Below are 21,310 nucleotides of genomic sequence, written 5' to 3'. Positions count from 1 at the left end.
CCAGCTGCTTGTTTACATTAGGATTCTCAGGAAAAAAGAATCCAAATTAACTGAAGGTGTGAATCCAAAGTATATTTGCTAACCTGGAGTAAGTCTGCATTATTTTGGAAGGTAAATTAGTAAAATGACATTAAAGTTCATTCTGTAGTGATGAGTGTGTCCACACAGTGTTCTAATACAGTCTAAATTACACACTTCAGAAATTTAATTGGGATCAAGTTCCTTGTGTGTCTGTGTGGACACAATCCCTACCACAGCAGGGAAGTGGTTTACACTGCACTGATTTGCACTGGAGCCCACAGTGCACCCCTGCATAGTTCATAGCTGATACCACTTGGCTCAAGTGAGGTGGATGTAACGTGGAGCATGATCAGCTTTTTGTCAATATATGAAGTTACGTTGCCATCATCGCCGTTGCCATTACTACAACATCATGCATAGTCTCATGGAAATCAGAGTCCTATTATACTAGATGATACATGAAAACAAATTAGCTGACTCCTGTACAAGGCATAGAGTCTAAACAGCTGCTGGCAGGGCTCGGTGGGCTGTGGGCTGCAGTGGCATCAGGTGTCCCAAGGTCCAGCCTGCTGCTTTGCCCGAGAACTCTGTCTGTCCAGAGTCTGCAGGGGAGAGCCAGGTGTCTGAATTGCCTTGAAAAGTAAAATGTGAGAATTTCTAAACTCCTGTGCTAGATCACAGGACCAAATCAGCATCAGCTGGCATCATCAGACCAATGCTAGCCACCCAAGTGGAATTATTTTGCACAAATCCTTCTCACAAGAAAGCCACACTGTACATGGTTGTGTCATATTGAAGCCTACATCTGGTTAAAATATCCTTCTCTTCCCAGTTAAATGCTCTGGGAATTACCTGAGGCTTATTGCCTTTTTGATCCCCTTCAAAATTCAGTCAAGTCCGACAGGGTTTGTAAATGATTTTCTAGCCTGCCATGCATTGATTTTTCTCTCCTTGGGGAAAAACAGAAAACCCCGTGAAGTTGTGAGAAATAGTTCATTGCTTTTTCATACATTTTGCCAGATGCAGGCCTAAAATACAAAGGAAAATGCAGGTTCTTCTATATGAATGCAATCTCAAAGGTTATAACTGTCAAACTAGAATATAGTTCCAAGGTTTTGAAAAGGCCAGGTACCTCCAACAATGTTTTTTCCTTAAGAAAATGCCAGCTACGGGTTTGGTTGGGTCAAGAAGTCATTTGTATTACACTATCAGCTTTGTAAAAGGAGCAGCAAATGCTGGAGAAGCATTTAGTGGTAAGAGGGATAATGGCTCTGTCAGTCAACTTTGAAAATGGCTTTTACGAAATGTATTTTCACCTGAGGTGAGTTCAATGAGACCAGATGTATGAGCAGAGTGAGTGGAACAGCTGCCTATATTTAAGACTGAGCTCAAGCACAGGAGTAAACTTTTCAGTGTGTTTGCCAACAATTATATTTTCAATTGTTGCACATAGTATAAGATTTTGTTTGAAATAATTTCAAAGTGAAGCTAAGACATACAGAAAATCTTGATTCATTCAGGGACAACTTCATAAAAGTATTAGTGATGGACAGTGTGAAAGCTGAAATAATTGAATCCTCTCAAACCATTGGAATGTTGCTAGGAAAGGGAAAAATTTATGCTTTTTTGCTTTGCTTTTGACCAACACATTTTGATTATGTTTTCTATGAAAAAGAAAGCAGACTCTTAAAGGAGGGAACCAGGTTATGAACTGCAATCTTTAGGCCAGAGGGAAGGGGAAGGACAAGGAAGTGGTACAGAAACTTCTGAGTTGTAATTCTGTATCTGGTCAATTAAAATCTCCTAGTGTTTTTCCTTTATTAAAAACTAATCTATCTGGAACTGCTTTGCACTTGCCATAAGCTATAAGAACACATACTGGTGGTGCACACAGTGTGCACACAACCAGCTGACGTATGGCAGCTTCATGCCCAGCAGTAATTTGTTCATGTGTCTGAGACATCTGATACAAACACAAGGCACTTGCATGCTGAAATGAGTGTGTGTGTATATATGTATGTTCAGTCTTTTTTCCCTGACTACTTGGAATAAAATAATGTAATCACTTCTCTAAGTTCAGTGTTGCATCACATATACTGATACCAGTGTAATGGAGCTAAAGCTTCTTAAAACTTAGGAGGGTTTAGAATTAGTGGTCTTAACTGTGACACTTCAGCAAAGTAAGAAGAGCTACTATCAGCACAGGCTACTTGTATACCTATCTTAAGTCACAATTTTTCTGCCAAAGCAGATAACATTAAAGTAGCCTCATGAATTGTTATATCCATCCCTCCTTTGAGATGGTGCTCCAGTCGACCTGCTCTGTTTAAAGTGCTCATTTTACAAAATGGAAACCATGGGACAGCATGGTTAATATTAACGTTATCCCTCGGCAGTGCAGAATGCACAAGGGTTCGAACAAAACAGCTGCAACAAAGGCTGAATGTTGAATTGTCTCTCAAAATAAAACATTATGCAAAACAAAAGTACTTGATGTTTCTGTTCCAGAAAAGCTTAGCTTTTTAATCAAAGTCTATACAAACTTCAGCATTCTTGTCTAAGAATCCTGTAGTATTAAAACAGCCTTCATTGTTTTCTCTGCGTAATGGTTAATGCAGCTGTAGTTGGTATGATTGTCTCCATCTCATTGCAAACAGCAATATTTTCATTGGTCACCATTTGGATTATGTTTTAAGAGGTGATAAAAATTTAAAACAGCTAGTGCATGCCTTCTTACTCCTCACTAAGTTCACGTTTAATACTAATTAACTTAACAGTGGCTGCTTACACCCAAACATTGCACAAGTATTCATTTTCTAATCAGAGACTTATGAATGAGACACAATTCAGTGTGAACCATTTGGTGACTGAACTTAATTTCAGAACAGAAATTGCTGTATAGCTCATTGATTTAATTGGAGGTTTTGGAGCTTTCTTGCAGGCTGAATCGTTTCAACAGATGAGATAGTGAGAGAGGTCTGATTGTGACCCTGCTTAATGCAGACTGAATTTGGGACAACTTTGTGAAGTCAGTGGCATTAAACTAGTAATAATGAGTGAAGATTAAAAATTATAAAACTGTTGAGATCAATGAGGTCAAAACTGAGATCCTACAGAAACAGTAACCTGATAAATACTTTAATTTATTCTTGACTGTTTGTGTTGATGAGTTTGGGGTTGTTTTAGCTTACTCTTGTCATTTTTCCCACAGAGCTGCTCAGAAATTGAACCTGTCTTCCAAAAAGAAGAAGCACAGGCCTTCTGCATCATCTGTTCCTGAATCTCCTCTCTTCTCTACCAGCTTCAGCAGTATCCTTCAGACTTCTCCACCCCCTGCTCCACCTTGTTTGTTGAGGGCAGTCAGCAAAGTGAAAGACACCCCTGGTTTGGGCAAGGTAGGCCTTGCGAGTATCACTAAAACACTTGTTTTCTTCAAGGCAATATTTTATCCTCGTGCAAAATATTAAGGGAATTGGAAGACCATGTCTTTTCTTGGTTGGCTTTACTGCAGTTGGTCTTTGAGCACATGTACAAAGGTCTAACAATGTAAGTTACTTAATGCAAGTGAACTTCTAATGAAGTTCAAGTTGACATGAAGACTCCCAGACCTAATTGTGCAGCAGTAATACATTGGAAGGTCCAGCTGCACTAAACACCCCTGCATTAGGACCATTGTGCTACTAGGCGGTGACAATGTCAGTTCTTCTGGGGTTTCTGGAGCAGCTGGCCTCTGGGGCTGTCTTTATACTGTGTAGCAGTTGCTTGCTGTGGCATATTCTGGGTTCCTGATCCCCTTGCTGTCCAGACTGGTGTCTTGGCTGGACACACTGTAATTTGCTTCTGGCTCATGTTTCCTGGCTTTCTTCCAGTACAGTCAGGACAAGGCTGGGCCATGTACCTGAACAAAGCCTATGCTGATAATGATGAATTGCTCCTTTTTCCTTCTGTCATGTTATTTCCTCCCATTCGCCATAATCATACCCTCTTAAAATGCTGTTTAGGTGCATACTTATAGTGGAAAATGGTTGAGGCGATGGAGGAGGTGGCTGTTGCTTTGTTGTTTGTCTGAGTGGTCCTTCTTTTTTCCCTGTCACAAACGGAGAGCCTGGCATATTACATCTGGGAATACATGCGTGCAGTTGCTGAGGACAGCAGTTTGCTTTAATCAAGGTAGTTTCTTACGCAAGCATCTGTGTGTGTGGCTTTTCCATATTCATTGAATACTAAGCAGTGACAATTAATTTGGTGAAACCTTTGTGTTTAAAAGAGAAATTGTAATGTATGATGTAAGAATGCTGAGCATAGGATGGGCTTCAGAATTTTTATTGCTGACTTCAGATACTCACTTTCTTAATATTGTGCGGTTCCAGGTTTGATTTTTTTGTTTGTTCATTTGTTTATTTCAAGGAACAAAGCTATTACTTTCATGGATGGTTTAATGCCTGTTTGAAAATGAATTTTCTCTACATAGGGCTCCCTTTCTTTCTTGTGGCCTGATAAGTGGGAAGAAATGTACAGATCTGTCACGAAGTTAGCAGTGATGCATACTCTGACTTTAGTGGGAGGAGCAGTAAACTTGAACCTGTTCAATGTTGTAAGAAGCTGCTATGGAAAATATTTACAATAGAAGCCATCCTCTCAGGATTCTTACTTTTATGTGCTGGTGACAGGTTATATCTGTAAGTAAAAAATCCATTGAGAAATAATGAACAGTGTGATCATTAAAAGAAGGAACTAATTTGCCTTGTTTGTTGAAGTGTGTGAGCACTTTTCTTGACCATTGGTTTTCACCGCTCTCATGAAAAGGGTCTATACACATAGAGACACAAACATACCTCTGTTCAAACACTGCAAGCTGGCTCTGAGCCTTTCTTGCTCCTCTAATCATTGGTTTCCAGTGGTTAGGGCTTTGGAAACAGTTTCGAGATATGTGCAAACAGATGTATGATTTGCTTCTTCTTCAACACCATGTAGCCAAACAGGCTCCAGGCTTTCCAGCTGTGTAAGAAAAACTGAAATTTTGCAGTCCAGCAGATGAAGGAGGATATTTCTTTTCAATTTAGACTTACCATCCCTTAGCTATCAGAGTATATAAGAAAAAGCTAAGAAGTTTTAAAAAAAAATCTTTTAATACATGCTTCTCTAAAGTAGTAAACCAAATCAGGTTAATTCGTATAGTCAAAATGGATTTTTTTTTTTTCCACATTTCCATTAGCAAAAATATCTACCCTGCGGTTTCTGGAATTCAGTTTCATTTTTCACCTCTTGGGTTTCTTCTCTGTACCTCGAGATTTTGCTCAATCGGCACCAGCTGAGCTGGTTCTGATCAGCTGATCTCAGGAACTGAGACACAGTCTCCCACAGCCTCCTCACAGCTAAACTGAGGCAGTGTGGTCTGGATGATGGGGTAGTGAGGCAGACTGTGAACTGGCTGAAGGAAAGAAGCCAGAGAGTCATGGTCAATGGGGCAGAGTCCAGCTGGAGGCCTGTATCTCGTGGAGTGCCTCAAGGGTCAGTACTGGGACCAGTACTATTCAATATATTCATCAATGACTTGGATGAGGGAATAGAGTGCACTGTCAGCAAGTTTGCTGATGGCACCAAGCTGGGAGGAGTGGCTGACACGCCAGAAGGCTGTGCTGCCATCCAGCGAGACCTGGACAGGCTGGAGAGTTGGGCGGGGAAATATTTGATGAAATATAACAAGGGCAAGTGTAGAGTCTTGCATCTGGGCAGGAACAACCCCAGGTTCCAGTATAAGTTGGGGTATGACCAATTAGAGAGCAGTGTAGGGGAAAGGGACCTGGGGGTCCTGGTGGACAGCAGGATGACCATGAGCCAGCACTGTGCCCTTGTGGCCAGGAAGGCCAATGGCATCCTGGGGTGTATTAGGAGGGGGGTGGTTAGTAGGTCGAGAGAGGTTCTCCTTTCCCTCTACTCTGCCCTGATGAGACCACACCTGGAATATTGTGTCCAGTTCTGGGCCCCTCAGTTCAAGAAGGACAGGGAACTGCTGGAGAGAGTCCAGCGTAGGGCAACAAAGATGATTAAGGGAGGGGAGCATCTCCCGTATGAGGAAAGGCTGGGGGAGCTGGGGCTCTTTAGCTTGGAGGAGACTGAGGGGTGGCCTCATTAATGTTTATAAATATATAAAGGGTGACTGTCAGGAGAATGGAACCAGTCTCGGTGACAACCAATGGGAAGACAAGGGGTAATGGGTACAAACTGGAACATAGGAGGTTCCACTTCAATTGGAGAAGAAACTTCTTCTCAGTGAGGGTGACAGAGCACTGGAACAGGCTGCCCAGGGGGCTTGTGGAGTCTCCTTCTCTGGAGACATTCAAAACCCGCCTGGACATGTTCCTGTGTAGCCTCATCTAAGTGTTCCTGCTCCAGCAGGGGGATTGGACTGGATGATCTTTCGAGGTCCCTTCCAATCCCTAACATTCTGTAATTCTGTGGTTCTTCAAGGAGTCAGCTTATAATTATGACCTGAAGCTTGTATACTTTCATCAAATTTTCCCATCAGTTTACCTCTGTACCACAGTTTTAATTTTAATATATCAGAAATAGGTGTGAGACATAATAAGGAAATAATTGCAGGACAAGAATGTAATTTATCTGTCAGACTGAGAAAACTTCAGACAAAGTAATGTAATTTCCAGTTTGTTTACTTTTAATTTTTATTGTTGTTATTTATATGTGTTCTGTTCAGTTTGATTGGCATATGTTTTGATAAAAGCATGCTAAAAACTATGTTACTTTTCTTAGCATATTCTCTCATATAGTGTTTTCTGTAAGGGTAGAAATGTGTGAAATGTGGACCCATGTGGAGGAAGCAGGTTTGGAGAAGCTAAACATTCCTTTCAGTCATTTAGGTTTTTTTCTGGTTTGTGTTTAGATAGCATTTTACCAGCAATCCCAGTGCCATAAAACTCTGTTTCACTTTGGATTTCAGTGTGCTGGGTGATTTCTAACATGACAGTTTGTTACTGGAAAGCCTGGTTCACCAGAACTGGGAGGCTGGCTGATGCCAAGGACTCTGGATTTCTGAGAGCCCCGGGGACAGCTACACACAGCTGTCCTGGGATGGGCTGCCTGAAAATTGGGCACTTTGTTGTAGGGCTGGGAGCTCCAGCACAGACACAGGGTGTTGCTGGCTTGGTGGCAGCCTGAGAGCTGTCAGTTTGCCAGGGTACGTGGGTACCTGAGACACTGCAGGATAGGAAGCAGGTACTTCAAGGCTTCGGCTGTGGGGTTAGATGTCATTTCACAGTTTTTCTAAAAAGAACTTGCTACCAAGCAGTTGCCATTTTATATTTTCACTTCTACCTGAAATTTCAAATATTCTACTTCTTGTTGCAAAATTTATGGCAATGATTTATTTAAAATTCTAAAGTTTCTCAGCTGTCATGTGCAGGCATATAATTTTTGTGAGTTAAACTAGGAAGAATTGACTATCAGCAACATATTTAAATGTTAATTAGCAGCTCAGTATGGATATGGGTACAACTGAAGAGTCTAAACTGACAAAGAATTATAGAGTATATATTCAGGTTGCATGTTTCACACCTTTTCTTACAAAAGGCATTGCAAAGCAAACTGTACCAGCCTGGAATTTGAAAGTAGTAGTATTTGAAAGCTAAAGTTCAGCTTCACAGAAGGAGTACGATGATATTAATAATGAAATGTTGGGACTGCATAATTACCATTTTACTTCAATGTTAGACACACTATTGACCCTAGCAGAAATACAGCAGTGTCAAAGTGAAATAAAGTATTAAAGGATCATATTTTTTGTTGCACTCTTCCCAAAAGTTCTCCGTGAAAACAAAAGGGTTGTGACCATTTTGTAAATATATCAACAGTGGTGTTTGTATGGGTCATAACATACACATGTGCTTCAGGTTTGCATTTGCTGGTAGTGTGGTTTCTTGAGAGCAGATTTTTTGGGGGGCTGAGCAATGGTCCTGCTTCATAAACTATTGGAGCTTGAGCATCACTCACTTTTTCTTCTCTCTCTACTGTCTTTGAATCATTGTATTCTGAGAGTGGCAGATGACTTTCCTTGGGTTTACACAGAGAGAGAGAGTGCCACTGTCCTGGCTGACTATATGCACAGTTTCCCCAAGTTTTATCATTTTCTGGAACATACTGCTTAACTCTGTTTTGTTCTTTCTGTAAATGAGCCAAGTAACAAAGCAAAAAGGCATTCCCTGTAGAAATAATTATTCCATGCCTGCACTCAGGTTAACTACTTCAAGGGCATTCTTGTAAGGTTTGCTTAGATTTGCTTCCCAAACTGCTTCCCTGCTTCTTACCCCTGCCCCTCCCGTTCCATTTTCTGTCAAAGAAAACCAAACTAAACCAATACATTTATTGAAAATCTGAAATGTTCTTTCTGTGAAAGATGTTGTTTTGCTGAATCCCACATTATACATGAAAAACAGCCTGAATGAAAAATTTTCTGGCAGCCTTAATAAATAGGTTGTTTTCAGGTGGCACGGGGTTTAGGATGAATGGATGTGGTCTCTCTTCTTTTATTTGTTATTTTTCTGTGTGTAGTCTTATAAAACTCTGTCACTGAGAGGTATTTGTTATGTTTCAGCAGAGATTAGATTACTTTTTCTTAGATATATTTTTGTGTGTGTGTGTGAATTGTTGTTTGTTGATACTTGTTAATCTCAAAATAAACCAGCAATGCTTATGGATTAAAATCATCCCTATGCAAAAGGCTCCTACGAGGCAGAAACAAGTCCTCATTGAACCTTATTTGGGTAGTCATTTCAACCTATTAGAAAAATGGACTGTAACTCCTGGTAGCGTGTTTGCTTTTTATTTTTCTGTCGCACCAGGTCTCCTGTTTGCAGAGCCTAGACCCATTTTGCTAAAATTATGTATACATTCAGATAAAAAAACCCAGCTGTTTCTGTCAGTGTAAGGAGGAAGACCAGACAGACAGAGACATGGGAAGCAAGAAGAAACAATGAGGTATTATCGGTCATCTTGATAGCAGTGTCCTCAACCCATCAGCAGTCTAATATTAGATACCCCTTGTCAAGCTTTGGTAGATGTTGTAAAAGAGCAGATTATCAAAATCTTTGAAGGGAGAGTAATAGGTTAGACTGCAGATGCTTCTGAGGAGCCCTTTCCAAGTGTTCAGGGCTGGGTAAGAAGCAGCACAGAAAGGGGTTTTTGAGAGTCTAGTAAGTGAGTGAGAGATGCAGGAGCTGATCTCCTGGCAGGGGCTGAGCACAGAGCCTGGCTGGGAAGGGCTGAGAGCCGAGCTGTGGCCAAATACCAGGGATGTCCACAAAATGCTGATAGGAGATTGATGGTGATAGGAACTCCTGAGTCATACACTTTTCTCCTAAGGATCTGGGTCACATCCTAAAGAAGATTCATTTACAAATAATTTTTCAGTGCCTGGCTGTAAGAATTTAATCTTCCACTAAAGCACAATACTTGATTATAATAAGCCTAAAATCTACTGTTCACTTTACATTGGTCTGCAGCTTACCTTTTCCTCACATTAATTTGCATAAAACCATCTGGAAGCACCATAAAGATCTTGTCTGACCTGAAAGTGCCTCCACCAAAACAGAAGACGATTTTCTGAGGCACTCAGCTGCGTTATTCCTTTTACTTTTCGTGAATGTCACTGGGAACTGGTACCTACTTCCCCAAGCCCCAGTGAATGTTCCCACTGCGAAGGCTAGCTGGTGAGTATCTCGTTTGGTGAGGGAGAACACATTTGTATGGGGAGAAGTGTGATACTCCTTCCCTCTTTGGAGGCAGGAGGTCCAAAAGGCAAAATACCTCTGATGATTAATGGGCAGTCTTATTTCTTTGTACTAAAAAATGCAGCGGTAGTATCTTTGTTAAAAATCAAAAGACGGTCTTATGTCATGGCATCCCACTTTGTATATTGACCATATAACATGTTACTGTCCTTTTAATCCAAGTGGCTAGTTAAGATGCGGTGCTTTGCAGAGTTTTTCCGGATAGGGAAAGAGATTATGAAGGGAATGGATCCAGTGTTATTAGTGCAATTCAGTTCTTGTACAAAGAAATACAAAATCTTGAATGCTGACAGGGAGAAGGAAGCAAATGCAGTTTTCCTTCTTACTCCACCAGGTCCTTTCAGCTAGGAATTAATTGTCTCATTCACTCCTCAGTTTAAGGGAATTTCTTTGTCCTACAGTACCAGGGTTTGTTCTATTTATTTATTTATTTATTTATTTATTTATTTATTTATTTATTTATTTATTTTCCTCCCCGTTGTTCTTTCTGTCCTTGCTTTTCCACTTTTGCTGTTTCTTCTTTATATGTACCCCTGCCAAAAGTAACAGTGAAGAAAGCCCTACTGCTCAAGCAGTTCAGGTTTCTGAGTAGATTTGGAATTATCTTCTGAGGAGGGACAGAAGGGTATGCTGATGCTTTGGGCTTGCAAACTTCTAATGTTTCAGCTATCTACTGCCTTAAAATAGTTTATTGGGCTTTTCACTTAGTAGGGCTGTTCTGGTATTCAAAGGGTGGCTGCAAAGTTGAAGACTCCCTTTTTACAAGGAGTCACATGGGAAAGATGAGGCATAATGGGTACAAGTTTCTCCTGGGGAGATTCTGATTGAACACAAAAGGGAAATTGTTCACAATGGGTATAACCAGCCATTGGAATAATCTCCCTGGGGAAGTGGTGGATTCCCAAACACTGGACACTTTTAAGATTCAGCTGGACGGGGTGCTGAGCCATCTTGTCTGGACTGTACTTTGCCAAGGAAGGCTGGACCAGATGATCCTTGTGGCCCCTCCCAACCGGGTATTCTATGAATCTATAATTATTGCACTGGCCTTGGCAGACTTTAATCCAAGACATAACAGTGCAATACATGTGTTAATAACGAGTAAGTATTCTATTGGCTATAGCCTGTATGAATCATGATTTGAACAGTCTTTGTCAAAAGATGTTTTCAATAGCTGCGTCAACCCTTTGTATCAGTGCAGTGGAAAGTAAAGAGACACTTTTAGACTTACGTGATTTGCAAAGCTGATTTGAAGGGAACAAAATTGCACATCCCAAAGACACAGGAAACCCCTCTTTCTACTCTCAGAATTTGCATTTTGACTAGCTGATTGGTAGATGTGAGGATTTTTTTTGGCAACGTTATGGCATACATTAAGCAGTTGTTTATGAAAACCTGTGTCAAGGTCAGTAAAGAACCAAGCACAACTTACAAAATTTGTTCTGTATTTCACTTCACTGCCATCCATCCTGAAGGCTTTTCAGAGAGAATCAGAAAAGGTTCTCTTTCCTTTGTAAAGCAGAGGTTCTCTCTCTTTCATCACTCAGGCTTATAGGGGGAAAAAGTTAACGGTTAGATGACAAATGTGATTTAAGACCCTTTATCACAGAAAACAATTTCTGAGGCGAAAGCTAGTTTTACCCAAAGTTACCATGGTTACAGAAATGGGGAAAAAAAGAAGGACAATCCCTTGAGGCATTTAAAGGAGACATATGTGTTCATCTTTGTTGTCAACATGATTGTTGTACAAATTAAATAGTTAGTTCCACTTGGAATGAAATCCAGGTGGCCTTTTGCCCTCTGGACAGAGTTTCTCAGATTTTCCTGAGATTTTCCTCACCAAATGTACTGTTTGGACCTAGCGGAGGCTGTTGTACTCTTTGGCTAGTTTTCTGCTAGGTGGGCATTTCTGGGAGGTGTTTTAATACCTCAAGCTGCTTTAAGAAAAAGGTGAAATTAATAGAAATTAGAAGAATTGCTATAAACATCAATCTCTTACCTCCCTCTGTCATATTTTCTATGCACATTTGATTTGTCTTTCCATAAGCTTATCCTGAATGTGGAAGTACCAACCCAGTCATGCTTGGAGTCTGGCAGATTGCATTCTGGTTAGCTGTGAGGTTTAAAGAAAGATGTATTTTAAAGACACTTCTATGCAGTCATGTTTCCATGATTTAGAGAATGGCCATAATTGCTGTTCTTTCTTTCTGTGAAGTGCAGAAGCTGCTACTCCATAGGTGCTAGGAGCATATATCAACCAAATCTGCTAAGGGAAAAACTGGCCCATTGCCTAAACTTTACACTACGTAAGATCTCTCTTATCTGTGTGGAAAAGCAGGGCTGCATTTCTGTCATATAATCTAGCCAAGCCCTTCAGGAGGGGAAGATTAGGTTTTGCCCCTACCAGTTTAAGGGCAGCGGGTCCATTTTGGCCCACGTGCGAGCTGTCAAAAGCTTAGGAAGTGGCTCCACAGTTCCTGGCCTGACAAGAAAATGGGATTCCTAAGGTCAGTTGGCAAGGAGCAGACCCCAGAGAGAGGAGGTTGTGGCAAGTGGATGCTCATGTCATGGTTTCCTGGAGCACTGCAGATGCAGGCAGGTAAATGGAGGTGGGCATCAAGGAATAGGCTTGCATCTGAAATGGGAAAATTGAAGGCAGGATAGGGTTGCTCTCCTTAATCTGACTGCACAAAATGGAGCAGTTTTGCTGTATGGCACTAGGAGTGCTCCACCAATCTGGGCACTGTGTGGTCAAACTTGATACTAATTTCTCTTCTGTTAACTCCTTTGCCTCTGCTGATTTTCCATAAAATAAAGCCATCTTTCAAACTAATAGTAGATATCTTCCTTTTCACTGGTATCAAAACAGTGAAGTTTATCTAGAGAGTAACTTACAGCCCTTAAATTAAACTCTTGGCTTTGGAAAAAACACATCTCCTTCCATATGTCCTAGAGAAAGACTTGTACCCTAATCTGTGCACCAACTATTGGTGATAGCAAATATGGATAAGAGACTGTTGCTCAGTAAATTCCTTTTTTGCCTTAAAGAATACAAAAAATGGTACTCCTCCTGCCTTTAGTTACATCTTCCTATGTGTATTCACAAATGGTACTGATGAGTGAGCTTGTGAGCTCAAGAGGTGCATGGAGGAGATTTCCAGGTGGAATTGAAATGGACAGACAAAGTATGAAAAAGGCTGTGCCTCATTTCAGTAACATTTCTTATTTCTGTGTTAGAAGAATCAGTCCTTTCTGTGTTTCTTTTATTGTGCATTTCACCTAGGGAAAGAGCTGTAAAACTCAGTTTTGTATTGTTTATCTTGGTCTGCTGTGATGAATTTTCCTGCAAACACTGAGCATCAAAAGAAAACTAGATGTCAGTACAGCAGCCACATTTTAAAATATTTTAAACATTGAAGATGATAAAATTTGAATGAAAATTAATGGGTTTTTCTAGAATATAAACCTAATTGGTTTTAACACTTTGATTTCCTCTTTTTTTTTTTTTTGATCCACTTTTTTTTCTGAGCCATTGTATTTTTATTTCCTTTGCTTTTCAGTTTTGGTTGTACTACTGGTTGGTACGTGGGGGCATTAGGATAGTTCTAGTTAATCACTTCCACTTCATTTCCAAGACTTTCAGTAGTACTTTTTGAAATGTCCCCTTTTTCCCTGCCCTCTCCCCAACACCTCTCACCCCATTAAATTCATTTTTTAATCCATGGAGAAGAGGCTAATATAAATCAGGAAAGTCAAGATGAAAGAAGCTGAAAATTACAAGGGTGTTTTCTGAGATCTTATGCAAATTGCTGGTGCTGTACTTTAAGCACTCAGCTGTAGGCCTTATTACTTTTTTTTTTTTTTAAAAAAAAACTTCCTAAAGCTCTTCTTCTACCAGCTTTTCATTTAGTGTTTGACTCCTCTCAGCATGTGTCTGGGAGCAGAGCTCAGCAGCATGGGTGGGACAGTGACAGGGCAGGAAGCTCTGCTGTAGCACTGCTGTAACATCATGGGCTGATGATTTGGCTGAGCCTCCTGATTCAGCTACAAGGTTGTTCTGCTTTCCATTATCCTAAAGGTCTGAGCTTTACCTCATTTCTCTGGTACAACATTGACTTAAACAGATCACCAGCTCAGCTGAGAAAGAGCCTATTGTGAGCTGTATTTTAATACTGAGAATACCATTAGATACATCTCTTCTCATACACCATCTCCCTCTCTTTTGCCTTTTCTTTTAGGAATAAAATCTATCTGGGGAATAATTCTTTGGAGACATTTATCCTTTTTTCATGCTTTTACGAGAAGCCTGTATCCTCATACTCCAAGTCATTATCTCCCCATCTTTTTCCTCACTTCTTTAGTGCCACACTTATTGCACTTCCTTAGGCTACAATTCATGTTGCTAGCTTAAGTGAACTGACCATTATCCTTCTGATCTGGGCAGGTCAGATTAATTCTTCCCATGGAGGAATGAAGTGCTTTAATACCTGTGTTAGGATGGACTGACTTGCCTACCAGATGTTCCTTTCTTTTTCAGTTGATTACAGAGGAAACTGAGACAGCTGCCTTAGAATGAGATATCTGTGTTTTGGCTGGCTCAAGTAAGGTGAAATGAATCTTTCTCTGAATAGGAACACAGTCTCTGCTTGTGTTCTGCTCTGAACCTTTAACTATAATAAAAAAACGGCTAATGGGAGATACAGTAATAAAATATTTGCAGAAGGTTTTAGATACTTCCATCTCTTTTCCAGATCAAAGTCTGAATCCTCTGCTTCCAGTCTAAGAAATATCAGAAGTTCACCATTTGGCACCCAAACCTGGTTGAGCACACTTGCATGCAACCAAGCATGTTGCATAAAGCAACAAGACCTTCAAGAAGAGGGGCCACCAGGGTTTTCAGACTTGGCATTATGCAAACCAAAGGAAAGTTCAACTGAGTTAAGGACTGGAGATGTTCAACTGTAGTTGGTGGATCTCTAAAACTGGTTGCAGTGTGCACACCGATTAGATTAGAGTCACTGGCCCTCAGATGCCCAGATTCTCATTGCTCTATAATGTGACCTTCCAGTAGGGACTCCTTCCCAGAAGAGTAGGCAGCGTGGTTTGGGGCTTGGAAACATTTCATTAGTGGATCTGGATTCCTGATACCCAAATGCTGTGTCATTTTCCAAGTGTAAATAGTCTTCTTCTTCTGTATTGTTGCTAAAGTGATTACTAGTTACGAGATCTTTCATTGGATAGTGAGATATGAAATGCCAGGTATGAAAAGCAGAACTTCAATGTTCCCATTTTTCTTTATGACAGAATCTTTCAATATAGTAAAGGTAAAAACAAAGTTTCAAATTATTGACCTGTTTGATCGTAAAGAATCAGGAGGCGGGTTAAAACATTTTTAGGGCCTATGACCCTCAAGGCCTCTCCTTTAGCGCTCAGAAGTGAGAAACAGTGTCTGCATTTGCAATGGGTGGATGGGTAAGTATACGTATAATTCACACTATACATATGATGTGTACATTTGGATCTAGAAACATATATAGGTGCGTATATATATGTGTATACATGTATTCATTTCCTCCTTCCCACTAGTGCAGTGGGAATATACGGGGAAAAAGCTATATAAGGAGTTTCTGAGCTATGGACTTGCTTTTATTTATAAAACAGAAGATTTCTTTTAAGAGAAAGAACTCAACATGCCCTTAAGACATTCCCAGTAACCTCTCATGTATTTTTAAGCAACAAAAATATCCTTCTTGCTTAGCTTGGTCCTCCTATACATTGCATGTTCTTTTTTCCTCCTATGAGGTGATTGAAAATGCTCATACAAATAGCAGCAGTTTACATTAAATTCTCTAGGTATCTGTTAGCTCTATTGAATTTCTGTAGATATTAATTGCTGCTAGATTTTTCCACAGATCTGCTCAATTTACCATGTTTATACTGAAGGGGACACACTTAGTTAGAAAAAGATGTGGTGTCAAAATGTGGTGCGTATTAAAATGCCAGGAGGAAAGCTGTACAATAACCTTTACAGCATCACATACTTCATTACAGAAACATAGGTGTGGGAAAACTTAAAAACTGCTGATCTTTTCTTCCCTGCCCCCTTTTCCCACAGAAAATATGGCATATGTATTTCAAACTGTAAAGTGTGAGCATAATTATCTATGCTTTAATGTCTTGCTCCCTTCTTTCCACCCTTTGGTATTGCTGGAGGTTTATCCAAATACCAATCTCGATTTGCAATAGAAATCCGTTCTTTACTAACTCGGTGCAGCACCTGAGCTCAGATTCTGGAAGTACTGTGGCTAGAAAAGCTGCCCTCCTTTCCCTGCCTGCCCCAAGAAAATACCTTAAATATTGCATTTGTGTCAGGAGCTGTGCTAAAGGTATGTGCTGGCATGAGATCTGACAGAGGTACTGGGGATGCGTATAGCCTGGCCACACAGAAGGAGAAGGCATGCACCCTGATTGATAACAGCGTGTGCAGATGTGATCAACACATGGAGGCCCAGGCTGCTTTTGGGAAATGGGATAGCAACACAGAGGAGGAAATGGGATTCCCCAGGGCCTCGTGTTCCCCGAGTGGTGGGAATCATGAATCTTCTCAGATGGGAGGGAGTTATTAGTCATAAAGACTGTTACATCGTGTGAGGCATTGCTGAAACAGAACACCACCAAGCTATTTCCTATCTTATCAGGGTGTATTAATAATGCAGCAGTAATAATAGAAGTACAAATTAAAAATAACTGGATGGGCAGATAAGCAGAGTTCTTGAGATTAAGAGTGTCGGGAATTGCTTCAAACAGTTAATTTCAGAGCAGAACATGGGGGAAATTTGCCTTTGCTTTTTTTGCCTTTATTATTTTCTTATTCTTCATCTTATCTCTGTGAGCATTATTTCTAGGGCTTTTACATAGACACTAATAGGCACAATATTTCCTCAAGTTTTCAGGCAGTTCTTTTTTATCTCCAAAGAAATGAAGTATCTTTTGCTGATCCATCTAATTCAGTAGGGACTAATAATGCTGAATAAGAAGAGTATTCTGATTATTAGCCTTCCTCTACATAAACCTCTTATCATTTTCTCCTCCCACTCCCAGCGTACAATATAAAGGCAGACAAGACATTACAAGTGTCAAATATTCAGGCTTCAGGGTGAATTGATACAGACTGTTCCCTGGAGGTTTGTAAGCTCTTTTTGGATTGCAGTGGCATGAAATCCCTAGCATTCCCGCCTCTCTTGAGGTGTAATGGCTGGGCTGGGCAATAAGAAACGTGAATGTCTGTCTGGTTTCCTGGCACTGGCTGACTGTGCTCCCCCCAGTACTCTCTTGTACAGTCTATGCCTGTCAGTCACTGACCTTTACGTGATTTGGGTCCTCTGCATAGTTCCTTTCAATAGAATTAATAACTCAGAACTAATCTTTGGTCCCCTGCTGGGTACCAAAATGTACCTTACTTAGGGCATGAGACTGCTGTCACTTTGATTTCAAGTCCTATTTGCTAAGCAATTTTTAGGACACGCAAATTCTTCTCTAAATGAAATAGGCATTGGAGCTAGTGTAATGTGCAGCCATTTCACGCAGCTCCATCCAAGCAACACTGGCCCACTGAGAGAAGGCTATCAAGGGAAGCCCATTTGACTGAACCCCCTGAACTCAGCAAAGAACTACAGCACAACTATTATTCCACCATTTTCTGGAAAACAACATCATTTGTGAAACTAGTAATATGGGAGCTCAGTGTCAAAGATGTTAAATCATATGTCGTCCTGCTTTTAACATGGTTTTAGTACTCCAAAAAGTTTCTGTATGTAATATTGTTATTACTGAAGAATGCAATCTACTGTACAGAATAGTTCATCACAGTTGGTTGCCACAGCAATATCCTCCATGATTTGTCAGATTAAAAAGGTGGAGAAAACTGTTGTTTAAATACTGATTTCTTCAGTAACGAGATAGAAGTAAGTAAATCCTTTGGATGGGATGAGAGAGAACTTGGAGGGAGAGGAGACTGGGGGGTGAGGACAAAAGATTATATTGTATGCACACTGATCCTGAACTTTCTGTGCATGCCGTAAGTATTGTAAGTGTTTAGCACAGTTTGGTGGTTAACTTCTGAAATAGTACACTGTTGACTGATCAGTCTTTGCCATTCAGGTTGTATTTCCGCTAATGTAAATAATGTAGATTATAGCTGCAGGGGTGAACACGCATAGCAGCAGGTGAATTCACCAGCTTCATGCTGAAGGTGAAGCAATGAAAGCAGGTAAACTATATTGACCAACTGAGAAGTGGACAGACTCCATTTACCTGTGCTTAAAAGCACAGGTAAAAAATAGATAAAAGCAGCATGTGGAACATTTTCAGCTTGTGAACTAGGTGACTGGAACACTGTGAGCACATGAATTCATATGGATGGTGAAACTTTCAGGGTTTATAGGCATTTTTACAGAAACTTCTAACAAACTAAGTATCCCTGATACTCGTATCCACGATACTCCTCACCCATTATAATAGCTGCTGTCATGCTATTAAAACCTATCAATCCAAATTCAGATTCTCTTCCTTTTGTTTCCTTCCTGGAAATGATTAATGAATGTTTTCCATCTACCTATCTATGTCTCTGATGGGCGTCTTATTGTCCCCAACTGCCACCGATGTCTCTTGTTTATCGCAGTTTTGCTGTTGCACTATTAGTTGGGATGCTCTTCTCACCATCGTTGCACCCTCAGGTGGCCTCTCCCAAACTTATGATACTTCTACCTGTGCCTGTTCTGGTCTGAGCACTGCATCTTAAAGGTCAACATTTATTCTCATTCAAGATGCCTTTTGTTTTTCCTGAAGTGATTTGCATATGCATCAGTAAATAGTTTGCTTTTTTGTTGCACGTAAAAGAAGGAAAGGAGGAAAAAGAAAAGGTATACAATCAGTTATCAAAAACTAGAATTGCAGTACAAAAGCTGAAACTGCTCTTTTCACATGCCTGGGTCTCCACTGAAGCAGTAATCACAAGACAACAATTAATGACACAATCCTTGTTTTAAGGCATTATCAGCATCCACTGTCTCTGAAGGCTAGACTGTGGAGCTTTGGTCAGGGGACTAAACACATCTGCAAAGAATACCACAGAGGCAAGCTATTAATATTTTCTTACAGATTTCCCAGTTACTGTCTAGACAGAAAATATACAAGGTGGGTGTCTGCCCTGCATTTATTTTTTTTCCCCCTCACTTTTTCAAGGAAGGTTTATAAGAGCTTAAAACACCTTCTAGTCTCTAAGTGTTTTCATAGGAGGCTTTTGCATCTCACTGTTTTTTTTTTTTGGTGATTTTATGTGTAGGGGCTTTTTTTTGTGTGTGTGTGTGTGTGTGTGTGTTACATAATGATTTATATCAATCTGTCTCTTCTGCAGGGTAGTCCTAGAGTATATAGAAACACTGATAGAGAGGATATGTTCTAGCTAGCGAGTCTAAAATACCAGACACTGGACCGGGCTCAACTTCTGTCTCTGCAAGTTACGCTTAACTCTCTCAATCATCCTTCCAATGCTTTTTAACTTCATTCCTCATATTCTAATTAGCTTTTACCTTTATTTTTAGGCTCTTTTACTACTGTGAGGTAAAAGAGTATTCACCAAATTCTTTGGCTCCCATGGGAATATTTTAAAAATACATTACTCATTACTAAGTAAATATGTCCATTACTTAGTCCAGGATCAAATGACCTGACAAGACAGATAAAGCAAAGTTGTGGTAACATGCTTTCTCCCTCCCTGTTCCCAGCACCTTATCCTACAGCACTGCTGCACACCCATACCCCTTGTTCATCTCCTTGGAGGAATGTTAGCATCTTCCTCCTAACTGGCAGAGACACAAAGCACACAGCCATACATTGCAATGTGCTTGCTCGTTTTGAAGTACATGATTCAAGTCCAAATTTGTAATGGTTGTTTCAAGTCCAGGTGATAAACTCAAACTGGGAATAGTTAAAGGCTAGTTATCGATTTTTACACTTTCTGGAGACTGACCTTTCATACCTCATTACCAGTTACATTTTAGCAAATTGTGGAGATAAAGCAAATAACTAAAATCTGAATCAGAAGCTGAATTGAGTATTTGTAAATGTTATCATCCAAAGCAAATTTCTTTAAGACTAGATATCAAAACAAGCTTCTGAATAGAAGGCAAAAGGATGTAAATGTCTGTAAGAATGACAGGTTTCTGAAACCTTATGAACAAAATTCAGCTACAGGTCTCACAAGCAGAAGGCAAATGCTGAATTAAAATGGTTGTTTCATGAATACCCTGTGTTCTTGCTGCTGAGATTTTAAGAATGGAAAGATAAATTGTACGTTGCTTTTGCATGGCTGTGCAAGCCCAGGGGAACGTTCGCAGATTTGCTGCCCTTGTACCCACCCAGTAACACCACACATAACAGCACCACATACGGTAACTGGAGTTCAAGGATTATTTAGGGCAGCAGTCACCCCACAGTGGGCAGGTGGCCCTCCAGTAACTGCCTTTTCCTGTGTGGGGATGCGCAGGAATTCTGTTCTGTGGGTCCCCTGAGAGATGTTATGCTGGAGAAATGAATTTTTCAAAGAGACAATGGGAGCCTATTTCATTTTAATGGTTTGTATTATATCCCAAAATGGAAACAGAATGGAAAGATACTTTCTTAAAAGGAAAGGTTTTGGACCTGATATTTTCAAAATCCAGACAGCTAGAGATTCAGAGCAGTAGAGAGAAGGCTGTTGGTGGTCTCTCAGTGAATAGACAAATAGATCAGGAAAACCAGTCTGTGAATTAGCGGTCTTGACTGAGAGCCCAAGATTAAACAGTCACAGACACTAAACAATCCTCTTGCCCCTTGAAATGGCCCTAGTCAAATAGACCTGACGTGTGTTAATAGGTAAGCTGATCTGGATACAATTTATGCAGTATCTGGTCTGTTTAGAGAAAGACTTTAGCTTCCAAAATTGTCAATGTGGCATATTCCATAGTTTTTAATTCACCTCATTAAAAAACAAAACAAAACAAAACAAAAACAAAAATAAAACTTGATTTATGCATGTTGGTCAGGCTGTCCCAGCAATCACACCTTCAGTTCACATCCCACCCTGTGCATGCAGAAGTCAAACAAAAACACCTCTGTCATGCAGTGGTGCCTATTAATTTACACAAACCCAATAGCTGCCAGAGACCACATCAAGTTCAAGAGTACAGGGGAGGAGGAGGAAGCATGAGGAGGATTATAGACTGGCAAGAAGAGCTTCATATTGAGACGTTAATTTGCATTTGCTGATATCTAGTTGCTGTTGCAAACCCATAGTATAAAAAATGTTTTTGCTTCTGCTTTATCCCCCCATTAAGAAGCCCATTTGTCTGTGTTTTACTGATCTAAGAGATAAGACAGAGATAGAAGTGAACCTTCCTTTCAGTTCAAACTGAAAAAAAAAAACAGTGTTACTCCTAGCTCCATCT

At 40.3% G+C, this 21,310-nt stretch overlaps 1 protein-coding gene across 1 annotated transcript in view; it reads left to right on the top strand.

Annotated features, from left to right (window-relative positions):
- KIF26B (kinesin family member 26B) overlaps positions 1 to 21,310 on the top strand; it is a gene marked incomplete at its 5' end in the record, with an annotated part of 296,561 nt that overhangs the window by 185,382 nt on the left and 89,869 nt on the right. The window contains one exon of the mRNA XM_082049316.1: positions 3,233 to 3,416. Coding sequence (XP_081905442.1) covers positions 3,233 to 3,416 — 184 coding nt within the window. The remainder of the gene's footprint in view (positions 1 to 3,232; positions 3,417 to 21,310) is intronic.

Source organism: Streptopelia decaocto (genome assembly GCF_964273445.1).
Source record: "Streptopelia decaocto genome assembly, chromosome: 3".
Lineage (NCBI taxonomy): Eukaryota > Metazoa > Chordata > Aves > Columbiformes > Columbidae > Streptopelia > Streptopelia decaocto.
The sequence above is the reverse complement of the archived record's forward strand: the minus strand, read 5'-3'. Positions and strand labels throughout refer to the sequence as shown.